The 16,572-nt window shown below is 35.5% G+C and overlaps 2 protein-coding genes across 5 annotated transcripts in view; one reads left to right on the top strand and one right to left on the bottom strand.

Moving 5' to 3' along the window:
• The first annotated feature begins 90 nt into the window (after positions 1–90).
• On the top strand, positions 91–12,052 carry LOC148955790 (ATP synthase F(1) complex subunit delta, mitochondrial-like). Its single transcript, XM_089104299.1, has 3 exons — positions 91–258; positions 9,194–9,386; positions 11,797–12,052. Exons 1-3 carry the CDS (start codon positions 142–144, stop codon positions 11,979–11,981), a joined length of 495 nt encoding a protein of 164 aa, XP_088960425.1. The 5' UTR covers positions 91–141; the 3' UTR covers positions 11,982–12,052.
• An 843-nt stretch (positions 12,053–12,895) lies between these two features.
• Positions 12,896–16,572, bottom strand: part of LOC148955789 (hexokinase-2-like) — a 149,874-nt gene continuing 146,197 nt past the window's right edge. For all 4 annotated transcript variants that reach the window (XM_089104258.1, XM_089104253.1, XM_089104274.1 and 1 more), the window contains one exon: positions 12,896–13,053. In XM_089104258.1, the coding sequence (XP_088960384.1) occupies positions 12,961–13,053 (93 nt within the window). In that variant the 3' untranslated portion in view covers positions 12,896–12,960. The remainder of the gene's footprint in view (positions 13,054–16,572) is intronic.

The raw sequence follows: 16,572 nt of genomic DNA, 5'->3' as shown, positions 1-16,572 counted from the left end.
TGAAAAGAAGGATATTTTGATATGCCGGAAAAAGCCAAAAACAGTTAATCAAATCCGTCTTAATTCTTTGCTGGCAACCTCCTAACAACGCTGTCGTAAAATTTTTCTACAGTAAATAAAATATTTTTTTTTTTATTAAGAATGTCTGTCTCTAAATCCAGTCTCAAGCTTTTACGTTCAGCATTTAATTCATCTTTAAGAAGGTATGCTTCTGGAGATGCCTCACAAATGGCTTTTACGTTTGCTGCTCCTTCTCAGGTCTGTATTTTTTTTGATAAGCTGGAGAACAAGCCACAGCCTGAGAATATTTTAAATTCATCGTAAGGGTAGAAACAAAATTAAAAAAAGAAGGCAGATATCTATTTTTTAACATAATATAGCTAGGATGAAATCAAACATCACAATTCAATAATTGATTCTGATGGAAATTACATTTTAAACCATTATTGGGGCCTCAAAAAGTAAATCTTTCCATAGTAGGCTAACCAAAGTTTTAAAAATATGTTTTTAAAAAGTTGTCTTGTGAGAAAAAAAAAAGGTAAAATTCTACTTTAGCTACTTTTGACTATCTTGGAAAGGGGTTAGGTTAAGAAAATGAAACTTTCAGGGATGGGTCTACAGGCTAAAGTATGTCCCGGGAAGATATTTTGAAGTACCCACCTCCACTCCTTCTCTCTCTAGAGGGTCCTGACCTTTGATGACCTTTAAAAATATGTGAGCTATAGAAGTGAAACCATGCAAAATAGATCTTCTGCTTAAATGAAGTACAACAAAATTGTTTTCAGCTTCACAACTTAGCTCAATCCCAATTTATAAGGTTTTAAAAATATGCAAATACATTTCCTAAATTTTGTAAATAAACTATTTATGTCTTAAAATTCTGCTCAATTAACTGAAATTGCATTTTCAGAGCTAAAGCCAGAGAAAAAGTAACTGATAACTGAAAATTAAGGTAAAATGTTGTTTTGTAAAAATTTCAATGGGTATAGACCTGTCATGTAGGCAAATTTCATGACCCTCTAGAGGGAGAACGAGAGGAGGTAGGTACTTCAAAATACCTTCCCGGGACCTACTTGAGCCTGTAGACCCATCCCTGAAAGTCTCATTTTCCTAACCTAACCCCTTCTCAAGATAACCAAAAGTAGCTAAAGTAGAATTTTACCAAAAAAAATATCATTTGTACCTGATTCAGGAATGGTAAGCCTAATTATTAGCCTATTTTCTTAGTCTTAACAGTTAAAAGTTGGCCTATTTTGACAACATCTTGGCAGAAATTTTAAAATGAGCCTGAAACTTCTTGAAAATTATGTCACAGCAAAACCAACATCTTTTTTGAGGGGTTTTCTGGCTCTTTAAAATTTCTACAAATTTGTTTTCATAATAACTTATTACTATTAGGCCTACCTTAAATCTCCTGCAGAAAAATATTGCTGGTGATGTTGTTGTTATGATTTGATATCCCAGTTAAGCCTCTATTCAGCATTAACTGAGTCTTGATTAACTCCTTTCTTGAAGGCTTCTAGGGTTTGAGATTTTGGGCTGTTCTAGACAGGCTGCTTGAGTGTGGGACAGATTATTTTTCTGTCTTAATAGTTAAAAGTTGGTCTATTTTAAAAACAATTTTGCAGGACTTCTGAAAAGAGCCTAAAACCCCCCTTGAAAATTATGTGACAGTAAAACTAACATCATTTTTGAGGGGTTTTCTGGCTTTTTGAAAAATTTCTACAGATTTCTATTTTCATAATAACTTTTTACTATTACCTTAAATTGCATATCTAGCAATATTAGGTGGTGTTTAACCTCTTTTAGAAAAATATTGCTGGTGGCATTGCAGTTATGATTTGATATCCCAGTTTAGCCTCCATTTAGCATTAACCAAGTCTTGATCAACTCCTTTCTTGAAGGGTTTGAGGCTTTGTGCTGTTCTAGACAGGCTGTTCTAGTGTAGGACAGATCCAACTGAGAAAAAGTATTAGCAGTTGTGCCTAGTGCAATGGGAGACTGCAGCTTCCTGGTTTGCCCTTGGTTCAGAGGGACAAGGAAAAGACATGACCTAATAAGTCACTTTCCAGCAGCATACAAGTTGCTATTAATGTCTAATCTTTTCTTGTAGTATATTAAAGAAGTTTGAGTGAAATGAGACATTCTTCATAGGTTTTGTCAGGAAGTGTTTGGATACACTTTCATGCTCTTCTTTGAAGACTCTCTTGTGTTCAAGAGAGCAAATCTTGGAGCATTCTAAAAATTGTTCCATCTTATAGCTAGGAGAGGCTCAGATCATGCCAAATTCTAGGCAAGGGTAAACCTGGCTTTATAAAGCTTCATTATCATAGTTGGCTTCCTGGTGCTAAATGTTTGTTTTATGAGCCCAAGGACTTAGTTTATTTTTGCACCTTCAGCTATGTGTGACAACAAAACTTCAATTCATATTTGACAATGACCCACAGATCCTTTTCCTCACATAATTCTTCAAGCCAGGTGTCCCCTAAATGATATTGATGTTTTTGATTGTTATGTCCAAAATGTAGGGCTTTATATTCTTAGCCATTAAACTCTAGATGCTAATCTGATATCCATTTGGATAGCTGGTTCAAATTTTCTTGTTTATATAGTCTTGGGCCAGTCCTAGGAGCTTGCAGTCATCCATGTATAGTATCAAAGGGTTTTTCTAGTTGGTTGCACAATAGCTGGTATACATGTTGAATAATGTAAGATCAAGAATGGTCTCATGAGGTAATCCACTCCTGACTGGTTGCAATTGAGAAAAGAAAGCATGGCTATTGTAGTAGTGCATTGTCACTCTGAGTCCATTCCTGTAAAAAGGTTTCTATCTAATTTACAATATCTTTGTGCTCTTCATATGCCTTTAATTTCAAAATTAGTAGTTGGTGTTGAACTTTATCAAAGAATTTGGCTTGGTCAAGTAATATTAAATCCACTGGTAGATCAATATCTAGGAGTCTAGTCACTCAAGACTCAAGACTAGTAAGACTCAATTAGATTAGTATCAATTGAACATCCATTTTGAAAACCATGTTGGCTTTTGCTAAGTAACTGATTTTTTTTAGGTGGGAGATGAGTGTTTTGTTTATTACTATTATTAATACCAAAATACGGTAAGCTTAACAAGCTTGTTGCACTAAACAATTATAAAAAAGTCTATAACAATGTCAATGACATAACAAAAACATACAGTAACTGAAACATATAGTAGTGTACCCAAATAACTGAAAACACACTGTCACAAATCAGCTAGTAAAAACGTAAAAATATTCTCAAATGGATTGTGATAGGACCTAGTATAGAAATCTGTAGAGGCTAAACTACTTTTGAAAGACTCAACTGTGGTACTTGCAACTATTTCTGATGGAAGTAAATTCTATGTCTTCCACACTTGGCTAGACAAAGTGTTTTGGCCTAATCTTTACTGTGAACATGATGAGTAAATTTTGTGATGGTGTTTACGGGTATTACTGTATTCTGAAAAAGTGAATTGGGGTGGTCTTATCGATGTTCCTAACAATGTAGAATATATTTATTAGGTCAGGCCTATCACGTCTGAACTGGAGAGAAGGCAACTGTAGTCTTTTTATTCTCTGGTGGTAAGGTAGATGACTCAGGTATGGTATGAGTTTGGTGGCCCTATGTTGCACTCTCTCAACCCTCTCTCTATCTCTCTTATTAAGGGGATACCATACTGATGAGCAATACTCAAGTATTGGATGTACAGTGGATACATAAAGTGAAATCAGTGAATGAAGATTAAACTTAGAAAAAGTACACCTTAGACGTAGTAATTGGTAATTCATCTTATGGGTGATATCCAACACGTGTTTATTAAATTTGAGACTTGACTCAAAGCAAATCCCAATGTCACAAACATATTCCGCACTTGAAATGGATTTACCAACAACAAAGTAATGGTAATGTAGAGGGAGTCTACGCAAATAGTGTACAGTATTGCACTTAGTTTCATTAATGAATATAGAGTTCGCAGTACACCACTGGCCCAGAGCAACCAAAGCCTCTTGAAGTAAAGAAATCTCATGTTCACTCATGACTGACCTGTAGATTTTTACATCATCTGCAAACATTTTTATGGTTGAATTCCTAACAACGCCTGGCAAATCATTGATAAAAAGGCAGAAGAGTACTGGCCCAAGACAACTGCCTTGTGGAACTCCACTTATGACATACATAGGTGATGACAAAACATCACCTACTGCAAGCTCTTGGGCTCTATTTGTAAGATAATCCATTATCCATGCTTTAGTTTGTGGGCCAATACCATATAGTTGACATTTGTTTATCAGAAGTAGGATGGAAATTTTCTTGAATGCTTTGGAAAAGTCAATGTAAATACAATCAAACAAAATACCATTATCAGACATCAATTGAAAGTCATGAATCACCTCAAGAAGTTGCGTGTTACAAGATTGTCATTTACAGAAATCATGCTGAGCAGAATGCCATAAATTATTTTTCTCAAAATGTGCCTGGATTCTACTCACCACAATTTTCTCCATTATACAGGAAAAGATTGATGTATTTGAAATTGGTCTGTAATTATTGAAATGGGACTTTGAACCATTCTTGTGCAACAGCCTAATGATAGTTCTTTGCCATGCTGAAGGACTTTTACAAGATGAGAGACAAAGATTAAAGAGATATGTGAGTGGTCCAGCAAGCACTGATGCAAGTTCACTTAACATCACATTGGAAAATCCATCAATATCTGGTGCCTTTCCTGGATCTAGATTTCAGAGTGTCAGATAAAACCTGCTGGACTGTAAACTCTGAATCATCAAATTCTTTTGTTAAATCTGGAGGAGTGAACTGTGTGTGTGTTTTGGTGTGTGTTTGAGTAAAAACTGAACCAAATACCTTATTGAAAAGTTGTGATTTTACAAAATCATCATCTATATGTGAAAAGGTTTCAGGATCTATAAAGGAAGGGGATTGTGAAACTTGATTCCTTGTTACATATTTCCAAAATCTTTTTGGGCAACTTTGGACTGATGCTCTAACATTTGTCTCCACCTCTTGATGATTTAAACGAAGGACTTTAGTTGCTCTATTTCTAGCTCTTTTATAATTTAACCAAGAATCAAAGGTTTTAAATCATAAATGATCATGCCACCTATCACCCTTTTCTTTTAGCATTTGTACAATATACCAAGGAAGGATCTGTCTATTTTTGAAAAATTGTCTACTAGTATATCTTGGTACATATTGATCTTTACCTTCTATAAGGGCCTGCTTAATAAAATCAAAGGATCCATCGATGGTAGCATTAGATTGCTGTAACTCCTTTTGTATAGAAAGAGATGAAATATAATCTGAAAATGCAATGTAATTTCCTCTATCATGTAATTTCCTTTATGATGCCCTCAAGTACTTTACATACAACCAATGTGAGAGTTATAAGCCAATAATTGCTGGCAAGGTCTCTCCTCCCTTTCTTGTGTATTAGCTTATTATTAGCCTGCTTCCAGTCATTTGCTAATGTGTTCAGCCATTTCTTTTAACAGTCTTCATTGTTGGCTATCTGGTCCACCAGCTCTTTTAGTATCAAGCTTATTAAGCTTATTTTGGGGTCATCTTTACAAATAAATGGCATGACCATTTGTTCTGGGATTAATGGCTCTGGTAGAGAGGGTGGTGTGTTGGTTATGTGTAGGGTTGGAGAAATTTACCATAGCTGGAGTTCTAGTGGTTTGCTTTTTCTCTTGTATCTCAAGCTTTTTACCATCTTCTCTCATTAGATCTGGGATATCTTGTCTGGATGGGTGACCTGCTGAAGCATGACACCAAAACATCTTGGGGTTTTGTTTAGAGTTAGCTGTGCTGCAATTGCTGCTTCAGGGTCCCTTGCAACCTTTCAAGTCAAAATTCTTAGCATGTTTTTGTGTTTCTTAAGCCTGTCATCTTGGTCATCACATTTACTTTTTACATACTTGGCCCATGCTGTTTTCTGTTTCATCATTGCTCTTCTTACTTCATTCAGCATGCATGGAATTGTTTTAGGTGATAGAGACCAATATTTGCAGGTGCTTTTCTTTTCAGTATCTAAAACACTTCTCCTAAATATTAAGAGTTAAAAGAGAAAGTGAAGTTAGGAGTTGGTTTGATATGGAATCAGGAGTTAAGCAGGGGTGCATTCTCCATTCACATGGATTATTTCAATGGACTTTGTCCTAAAGAATATTGCAAAGATTATGGGATAGCAGGGTATCAAATGCAAAGGTAATCTCTACTAGGTGTTTATTATTTATTTATTCGTTTTCACCAAAAAATGGTAAGCACACAATTCATATTGGATACTAGATAAAATGTTAGCAAAATATTCAAATTTTCTAAAGTTTGAAGAGTTCATAGTGTAAGAATATGTTTGAAAGTTAATACTAAGATGACTACATTGCTTAAACCAGTAATAAATGAGAGGAAGATGTAATTTTAAATAATAAGACAATTAATTAAATGGTTATTATCACTTCCAATAGTAGTGTTGTTAGTAATATTGTTTGTATAGATAGTGTTAGTATAGATGGACCAATAGTAGTATTGTTAGTAAAGATGGTGGTTTAGTGAAAAGTAAAATAATGTGTTTTAGTTGGAAAAAGTTTGAAAGAATAGGAATATGATATTACAGTTTAAGGTTAAAATATTTGAAGCTCTGAGGTTAGAAATAAGTTAGTGAATATTATTAATATGATTTTTGAAAAAGGGAAAGTACCTAGCGATTCTTGGAAAACCTAAGTTAAGCCACTTTTCAAGAAAGATGATGAGAGTGACAGTGGTAATTATCGAGGCATGAGTGTGGTCTCTGCAGATAGTAAATTACTAAGTAGTATGATACTTTTTAGACTGAGAGATACTGTACACAAAGTTTTAAGAGAATAACAGTGCGGTTTTAGAAAAGGTAGAGGATGTGTCGACCAAATTTTCACTCTTAGGCTAATAATTGAGAAGTGTCTGAGTTTTCAAACACCTTTGGTTCTCAGTTTTATAGATTATGAGCAAGCGTTTGAATATGTTAATAGAAGAGCTTTAGTAAAGGTTTTATCCTTGTATGGAACACCAGACAAATACAGTAATTTGATTAGTGCTATGTACGAGAATAACACTGCTGTGGTTAAGGTAGGAACTGAGGCTAGCAGCTAGTTTCGTATTAAATCAGGAGTTAAGCAGGGTTGTGTTCAATGTCCCTTTATAATGGATTATTTTGATGGGCTTTGTTTTAAGGAGCACAGGAAGGGCCATGGGAGACCACGGAATCAAATGTGGAGGAAAAAGTCTCCTGGACTTAGATTATGCTGATGATTTAAGAATCCTAGATGAAAGTGTGAGCAAAACGAATGAAGTTTAGAGGTTTTGCGAGTTCAGGGTGCTAGAATTGGTTTGAAAATTAATGTTAGGAAGACTAAGTCACTAAGGCTAAGAATAAGTGAAGAAGAAAAGGTGATGTTGGGTAATGAAAAGATTGATCAGATTGGTGGGCAGCTTCACTTACCTTGGTAGTACTATCAGTAAAGATGGTGGGAGTAGTGAAGATGTTAAATATAGAATAGCCAAGGCTCAGGGTGTTTTTTTCACAGTTAAAAATAGTCTGGAAGAATAGGAAGATAAGTTTGCGGATCAAGAGAAAAATATTAGAAGCTACATTGATGACAGTGGTCAAATATGGCTCTGAAGCATGGGCGCTCCAAAAAGCGGAGGAAGATTTGCTAGATGTTTTCCAGAGACATTGCTTAAGGATCGTTCTGGGTACCCGGCTTACTGACCATATATCTAACAATAAGCTATACAAAAATGTGGTTCAATACCGCTCTCTAGGGCTGTAATGAAAGAAAGGTTGAGGTTGCTAGGGCATGTTGTGCAGATGAAGGATGACAGATTACCAAAGATTGTTCTTTTTGGCCAACCGTCTAGGGCTAAAATGAAAGCAGGTCATCCCCGTCTGGGGTGGGAGGACGTCATAAAAAAAGATTTAAAGGAAATGGGAACTTCGTGGGCAGGTGTAAAAGGGAGGCTTTGAATAGATTGGGGTGGAGGAGGAGCGTGCGTAGCTGTGTTGACCTCAGGCGGCTTGGTGCTGCGGTGAGTTGCTAGTAGTAGTAGTAGTATGGTAATGAGTGTGGTTAATTATGGCTCTGAAACATAGGCACTTTGAAAGGTTGGGAAAGATGTATTACATGTTTTCTAGAGGAATTGTCTCAGAATAGTGTAAATACTTGTGTAACCGGCCATGTATCAAACAATATGATATACAAAAAATTTGGTTTGATTTCACTTTCTTGGACTATACTGAAAGAAACCCAAGATGATTAGCCCATGTATTACAAATGGATTTCCTGAGACTGCTTTTTGGCTGTTCTTCTGGTCATTGACTAAAAGCAGACCATCCCCAAATGGGGTGAGAAGAAAGCATAAGAAAGGATTTGAAGGAAATAAGCACTTTATGGGAGGGAGTAAAGATTGAAGCTTTTAATAGGTTAGGGTGATAGTGGAGTGTGCACAGCTGTGTTGGTCTTAAACAGCTTGGTTCTGCAGCGAGTTGTTACATTTTTCTCTGAAAAAATTCAATTATTGTTTTTAGAACAGTGTTATAAAGGACTTACTAAAGGAAACAATGTGTGCAGTCTTTTAGATGTTATGATTGAGACGCGAATCGGTTTTAATAGAATTATTTAGACGGTTTTTTGGTAGTACTGTAACTGAAAAGTATTCAATTGTATGTATAAATTATTGTGAAGTTGGAATTTGATTTGGATATATTTTCTGAAAAATGAAAAGTAAAGAAAAATAAAATAAATGACAAATGTGACAGATGAAATGCAATGAAAAGTCCTAGAATTTAAGTGTGTCTTAAGAACAAGTCAAGCTTATGAACCTTGTGCTAACACTTGAAAATGCTTTATAAATCCAGTTTCGTTTTTGTTTTTTACCATTTGAAACTTCCCAAAAAAATTTGACATGTAAAGCTCATGTGCATTTTGTAAAATTTAAGAATAATTCAGAAATTTAGAATTCTTCAAAAACTTTTGAAATTTAAGCTTGACACAGAATTAAGCCTTAAGAATCTGAAAATTAAGCTTGTTTATTAGAAAAAATCAAATGCTAAAATCATCAAATTTGTCCTTGTATAGATACTGACGAAAAGTCTGTTTAATAACACTTCTTCTTTTTTCAGGTATTTTATAACAATGCCAATATCAGGCAAGTAGATGTACCATCTTTTAGTGGAAGTTTTGGCATTCTTCCTGCTCATGTTGCAACATTAGCTGTCCTTAAACCGGGTGTTGTTACAGTTTACCAAGAGGATGGATCTACTAAGAAATATTTTGTTTCTAGTGGCACTGTTACTGTTAATGATGATTCATCAGGTAAATTTTACTTGGATAAACTGGATTATTATAACTTAGTTTTTTCTTCTCCCTTCGATCTTTCTTGTACTGTAATACTTCTTTTACAATCCTTCATAGTTGCACAAATACCTGAATGGTGTTTCATTGAACATCCCCCCCCATCTTTCCCTCCTGTGTGCAGACATGCCATTTATTATCAGTTTCTCTTCTTGAAACACGTTTTTATTTTGATGAGCCTTTTGTGGGCCTATTCCATTCAATAAAATGCCTATCCCTCTCCAAAATCAATGATTTGAGATATGATCCTCGAATTTTGTAGATCCTACTTCTAAGCATTTTAGCTTTGCATAGATAGGACCATAAAGTCTTACTTTGACTATGTATACAATCAACATGGTTAAGAGAAAGTTTTAGGTTTATTTTGAAGGAACATCACAATTTGACAAGACGAGGGGTCCCAGCAGATCATAGTCTAACCATAGGTTCACAATTTGTAGAGGCACCAGAGCCACCAAAATCCTTTTTAAGGGCCTCAGTTCCCATATAAAAATTTTAAAAGGGTTTTGCAAGATCCATAAAGATTTGTCATGCACAATCTTACCATGCACAAATACAAAAAGCACAAGAAAAAATACAGAGTTGGAAGGATAATAAAATGACAAGAAAGAAAACAGCACAGAAATGACTGGAAAGACTAAAAAATTAAACTGCTTCAGGAAGGGAAAAAAATGCAAAACTTCAGTAAGGGCTAGTTTTTACAATTCCACAGATATTGGAAAATATCAGGACTCAGTTTGTTTTACCTGCTTTTGTAGATATATTTTGCATAATCAGCAAAGCAAAAGTTATATTTGTTTTAAGTTTCTGCTTCACTCTTTACAGAAAACCTTCTTTTTTTCTTTTTTTTAATTAATCATATTTGGATATGGACCTATATGCAAATACAACTTGATTCTTTCACTTTTTTTTTTCTTTTTCTTTTTTTTATTATTGTTGTGATTACATTTTTTCGGAATTATTCAATGTTGGTCAGTGTAGGCTTTATGATATTTCAGAATGTTGGTTTTTAATGATTTAATATTCTTAAAAGTCATGGTATTCTGAAATTTCTTGTCCATTTCAGTATGCAGCTGTTTGTCTAGACTGTAGTTACATCAACCTTTAAATCATTAATTTAAAAATCTTCGTCTGTCCCACGTCGTCCCCTGCGGGCTCCCGTGATAACGGCTTTGTATTTTTAAAATCTATGGGGGATACATCTTAAGACCCAAAACCGTTCTGATTTAATGAAAGTATTGCCTTTTGAGGCCATTTTTGTTCATTTATTGAAAACCTGTCTTTGTCAGGGGGCATAGGGGCATGGTCCAGCCTTCTGAATTATCACAGTTTTGCCAAGATTCTTCTATATAACCTCTTTTGTTGTTTTTCTAGGATATGATTCCCTATTTTGGCTGCTTTGGTAAATTTATCTCTTCCTCAAAAGAATATATCCTGTATACGCGCCTAGCCTAGACCTTTCTGTGCTCTCATCATAAATTACATCCCTTAATGACAGGAAGATCTTTCTTATTCTTTGTTCTACTTTGTAACATGGATTCTTTTTTAGGGGCTTTATGATTTTCATGCTATGGATGATCTTTTTTCATATTCCATTTCAAATCCTAGTAATCTTCAATATGACAAGCCGACTCTTGAATTTCGGAATCAAATCCATGGTAGAAACCAAATAACAATTAAAATTGAAAATAAACCGAACGTAAGTTAACAGCTCTTTTTGATCTGTGGCACTTAGGATCTTTTTTTCGCAGAATTGGACATAGAATTTATGTTTATGAATGTGGGTACCAACGAAAACTGGGCTCCCCCAATGATACTTAGTGTCCTTCCATCCCTATAATTAGTGCAACTTCTGACCTTTTTATGTCCAGCTATATGCTCAAGCTCTAACTGCAAACCAAAAGTTTCAAAAAGTGCCGTTTTGAAACCAAATAACAATTAACATTAAAAATAAACCTAACGTGACTTAACAGTGTTTTTTGTTCTGGGGCACTTGGTGTCTTTTTTTTCGCAGAAGCAGATATATAATTTATGTTTGTAGATATGGGCACCAACGGAACATGGGCTCCCTCTATGGTATTTTTCGCTCTTCCCTTTCCCCCAGCCCCCCCCCCCCCCTCTTTAATTAGTGCAACTTCTGACCTTCTTGGGGGACAAGCCCCCACGCCCTTCTGGCTCCCCTCCAGTCTTAGAGTATTGGTTTAAGTTTATTCGTACTTAGCAAAATGTAGCTATATTGGCTGTCCAGCTATATGCTCAAGCTCTAACTGCATACGAAACGTTTCAAAAAGGGCTGTTTAAATTTCATTGATGCATATGCCTTTTCTACAAATGTAAAAACTTCATAATAATTTTTTTTTTTTTTTTATAGTCCAAGTCCTTGCCGAGGAGGCTGTTCCTGTTGAGAATTTAGACTTGCAAGCTGCCCGTGATATTTTGTCAAAAGCTCAATCTGATGTCACGTCTGCTGGAGCGGATACGTTAAAATTAGCAGAAGGTCAAATTGCAGTTGAGGTTGGTGAAGCTTTAGTCAAAGCAGCTGAAGGACAACTGTAATAAATTTGTATAAAAGAACCGTTATTCAATATCATGGATTCATTAAGTTAATAAAATATGATTTTCACTCATGTCATTTCTTCAGTCATGTCTAAATTTAGAACCCGAAATCTAAGAACCTTCTAACGTCCCCTTTATGGGGCCATATATAGCAGTAGGTTGTACACAAGAGTTCGCTAATTTCTTGTTTTTTCTTCCAAATTGGTTTTATTTGATATTATAAAACAACTGTTCTTACAAAATAAGCACGAAAAATAATGCAAACCCCACAAAATTAGCAAACTTTTGTACGTATCCTAGGAATATTTCATGACACTTTAAGAGGGGAGAGGGCCAAGACGCAATTGTGAACGCAATGATGGTTATATTTTGTAAGAATATTGAATATGGAATTGGCTTTTATTTCCCCATTGGCTGTTATATTTCTTTTCTTTATAAGTTTTATTTCCAGAGAAACACCATGTTACACCATAAACTTCGAGTCTTTTAAGGCTCAAAACAGAATTTACGATGATGGCGATTAACATATTTTGAATGAACTTGAAATGGTGCACCGGGTGGCATGTACATCTTTTAGTTAAGTGAGTTGATCCAAACATCAAACAATTTACCAATTCTTTCTTGAACTAGCTACATTAACAGTAAAAGAACCAATAATATTTTATATTATTCAGCACATTTACCAAATATAATACTCTCTACCGCAACAATTGTGTCCACTCCCTCCAGTGTCTGGAAATGGCCCTACGCTTAACCATAATTTGGTAACCGCTTGTGATTGTACTCTTTTGTTTGAAGTTGTTTGCTAAAAACAGGAGGAAGAATTTCGCCCCTCCTTTATATAGCGTGAAGTATCTTTAGCAATCTTGGTTATTAGATATTTCGAGTTATGTGGTTCAAGCTTTTCCCTGTAACTGATTTAACAACTAACTTTATTAACAAATTCCAACAAGAGATAGGCATTTGCCAAAAATAGTTTTCAGCTGAGCTTTCTTCTTTTCAGCCGGTTTGCTATTGCGGCTATTAGTCCACCACCCTTACCGCTTCCATCTTCAGCTAATAATAATGAAAACTGAAAAACAGAAACAACAGATTAAAAAAAATGCGAATGTTGTATTAATATACTAATAACAAATTGCTCTACAGTAGTCGCAGAATAACTGGTTAAAGCAGATGTTTGGAAAGCACCAGAGGAAGGGATGTGGGACCAGAAGAGTAAAGCTTGTAGGAAAATTGATTAAAGGCCTGATGATTATGATGGCCACGATCATGGTAAGACGTAGACGACAACAGACCAAGGAACACGTCAACAACTGTTCTGATTTTGATGATGATCGTGATGACGACGTAACCATCGTAAGCATCATCTCGTCAGGACCTTCAACTTCCTCATCATGCCTCCGCATAAGGGGGATAGAGTTTTCCACTAAAGTGGCTAGAAATAGCCCATACCTAGGAAATTTGGAATTTTTTGGCCTGAGGTGTGCTTTACCTTTCTAGTCCCAAAACAAACAAAAAATCCAGCATACCCATGATCCATATCATCGTTTTTGTAGTATTTGGCACAATCTACACCGTTGCCTAATTCCTCAAGAATGACATCATGAAGCAGAACCAGTCTACATACCCTTCCTCCCTCCTTCCAATATTTTCCCCACTAACTTGTCACAATGAGTCGTTCCCTTGACATTCGCGTCTTTGACAAACTTTCTAATACCTGACGACTTCGCCATTCTCAGGTACATTAGAAGCCTCCTAAAGAGATAATTCCTACTAAAATAAAAATTCGAAAATATATAACAACGAATAAAACTTTCATTTTAGGCAGTGATCTAGATAACTTGACGAAGTCTGACTATTTTGGTCTTGCGCCCGGAAACATTTTTCAACGGAAATAGAGAGAAAGAAAGAAAAACGAAGATACACATGAAAACAGCATAATAAAATCAAACGCCAAACAAAACGAAATCTGAAACGACTTTTACAGTTGCTTTTCAAAAGTGCTGAATACTTATAGCCGGGACCCCCTCCACGGTATCCTACACGTATTTAGTTGTTTTTCTTTATTACTACTACTACTACTAACAACTCACCGCAGCACCAAGCCACCTGAGGCCAACACAGCTAAGCACGCTCCTCCTCCATCTCAATCTGTTTAAAGCCTCCCTTTTTACACCCGCCCACGAAGTTCTGATTTCCTTTAAATCTTTCTTTATAACGTCCTCCCACCCCAAATGAGGACGACCTGCTTTCCGTTTAGCCCTAGACGGTCGGCCGAAAAGAACAATCTTCGGCAATCTGTCATCCGTACAACATGCCCTAGCCATCTCGACCTTTCTTTCATTATAGCCCTAGATAGCGGCATTGAACCACAATTTTCGTACAGCCTACTGTTTGAAATGCGGTCAGTCAGCCGGGTACCCAAAACAATCCTTAAGCAATTTCTCTGCTTAAGGATTTATTTTTTTTTTCTTTATTACTTTTATTTTCTTTTATTTTTCTTATTTTTTTTCTTATTTTTATTTACTTTTATTTTCTTTATTGCTCCACCCTAAAAAAATATTCCTATGTGCGTCCCTGCCAAGACCCTCCTGTAATTTCCTCGGAGTGGTAAGAAATCTTTGAAAATACACTGGTATAACAGATGCAACGATATTATAACACCGGTGATACCTTGCCGCCCTCCAAGCATTCATATAACGGTTTCCATCGACAAATGATTTAAAAGCTGCAAGGGAATTATGTCAGATACGACCAAAAAGTCACAAGCACCCCCATGAGCATTCAAACTCGGCCCATGGCTCCCATCAAAATTACATCATGTAGAAAACCCAAATACCACATAAAAATAATCTCGTTTAAAGATAATTACTTAAAATCAAAATTAATGTACCATCGAATGATAAATTCTTTATATGCTCATGACCCGAGAGGTACCAACAGCTCCATGAGCGCTCAAATGCAGCCCACGACAACCAATGAAAATTTATTGCATAGAAAATCCATATGTCGCTTAAAAATAACCACTTAAAATCAAGATTAATATACCATAGGAATAGCTTTTAGATACTTAGCCGCCAGGTTCTTTTGTATTACCCAAGAGGAATGAGGAGCCCCAATAACATTCAAATTGGGCCCACGACTCCGAAAGAAGTTCATTGCATAGCTTAAATATAGTCGCTTAAATTCAACATTATGCCATAGGAGGAGCTTTAGCCTGTCATCATTGCCCATTTTAGATGTGCTCCCAGGCCCTTTTTTATGGCCCAAAAGCATTAAAATGCAGCCCAAGACTTGAATCAGGAACACTCAAATTTGATAACTTTTCATAGAAAATAAAAAGACTGAGTTCAAATTGACATTAATATATATTTTTTTAAATTGAAAAGGAAGTTCAAAGATTAGAGAGATGTTTAAAAGATCAGCTACGGTAATTCCAAAATGCGTTGGGTGACATGTTTAGGAAAATTTAAAATCAAAGAAAGCAAATGTATCGACTGGTTCAATCTGTTTTCTCCTAACTGTTTTTCCAAAGGAATTTGGTAGTTAGACTGGTACTTGTGAATTAGCCGGAACCCACGCAAGAATTCAAGTTTGGTTAATGCTAATGTAATAAAACAAAATATGATGAAAATATAATAGTTTAGAAACAAATTTGGGCTATATATTTGCACATTAGGGCGGTGGGGGTAAAGCATATCATATACTGAATAGATAACCTAACCTAGGTACCTTTTCCCCCCCTAAACCTCAAAAAACAATAGTTTAAATATTATAAACGCAATGGCAAACTACGGTTTGAGATCCAATTCTCTTTTGACTGATACCCGTTTGACTAGTTTCCTTTAGCATTTCTCTATACAGTATATCGCGTGGGGTCTGACTAATTGACAAGTACCGTTAGACTTTTTACAAAATAGTATTTGTTCTCGTTTCATGCTCATAAAAAAGTTTCAGTATTCCATGTAAAATTTATTTCTTTCGCTTTTTGGATATCTTTAGAATTGTCCTTTTAATAAAATTGGCTTCGTAATAGCAATAAACACTGAGACACATTTTTTGATTTTCAACTTTCGGATAAAATTTATGTCAGGAAACATAGCACCTTTTGAAACACCGCAGCCGAGATATTCTGGTGTCCATCGACAAGTAACCGTATATGGTTAGAAGAAACAAGGCTTTATTTAGCTATTTTAGCTTTATTCCAAGAAACTGTTGATACTTGTCTGTTTTCAATTAGCAGTAGCAAAACAGTGGAGCTTTTAGCTTTCAACGTTAGAAATGATGTTTGAAAGATATGTTGTTTATCTTTTAAAGAGCATGTAATCAATTTATTCATAATTCTTCTCCATAATTTCTAAGATTTTTGGAGAAGAGAATTGCATACGCCTGTATGAATTTCTATTTCTCGCCGGAGGCAAAAAAGAATAATCAATTACAAAACAATATCAATATTGTCCTTAATCACTTGATCCAACATTAGGATGAAGGTTACTCAACATTAAGGTCATTGAAGAATGCCCTCAATATTGGACGGGAAATTGAAAGATATCTTAGAAGCTTGGAGGGGAGCCGGCGTTTACCCCACCCC

This window comes from Artemia sp. Qi Xiang Cuo, chromosome 2, assembly GCF_049724085.1.
Source record: "Artemia sp. Qi Xiang Cuo chromosome 2, ASM4972408v1, whole genome shotgun sequence".
NCBI classification, from domain to species: Eukaryota; Metazoa; Arthropoda; class Branchiopoda; order Anostraca; family Artemiidae; genus Artemia; species Artemia sp. Qi Xiang Cuo.
The sequence above is the reverse complement of the archived record's forward strand: the minus strand, read 5'-3'. Positions and strand labels throughout refer to the sequence as shown.

Excerpts from the sequence above, each read along its gene's own strand:
- LOC148955790 (XM_089104299.1), top strand. The coding sequence starts at position 142 with ATGTCTGTCTCTAAATCCAGTCTCAAGCTTTTACGTTCAGCATTTAAT. Across the intron at positions 259-9,193 it reads CGTTTGCTGCTCCTTCTCAG|GTATTTTATAACAATGCCAA; the intron begins GTCTGTATTTTT and ends TTCTTTTTTCAG. Across the intron at positions 9,387-11,796 it reads TGTTAATGATGATTCATCAG|TCCAAGTCCTTGCCGAGGAG; the intron begins GTAAATTTTACT and ends TTTTTTTTATAG.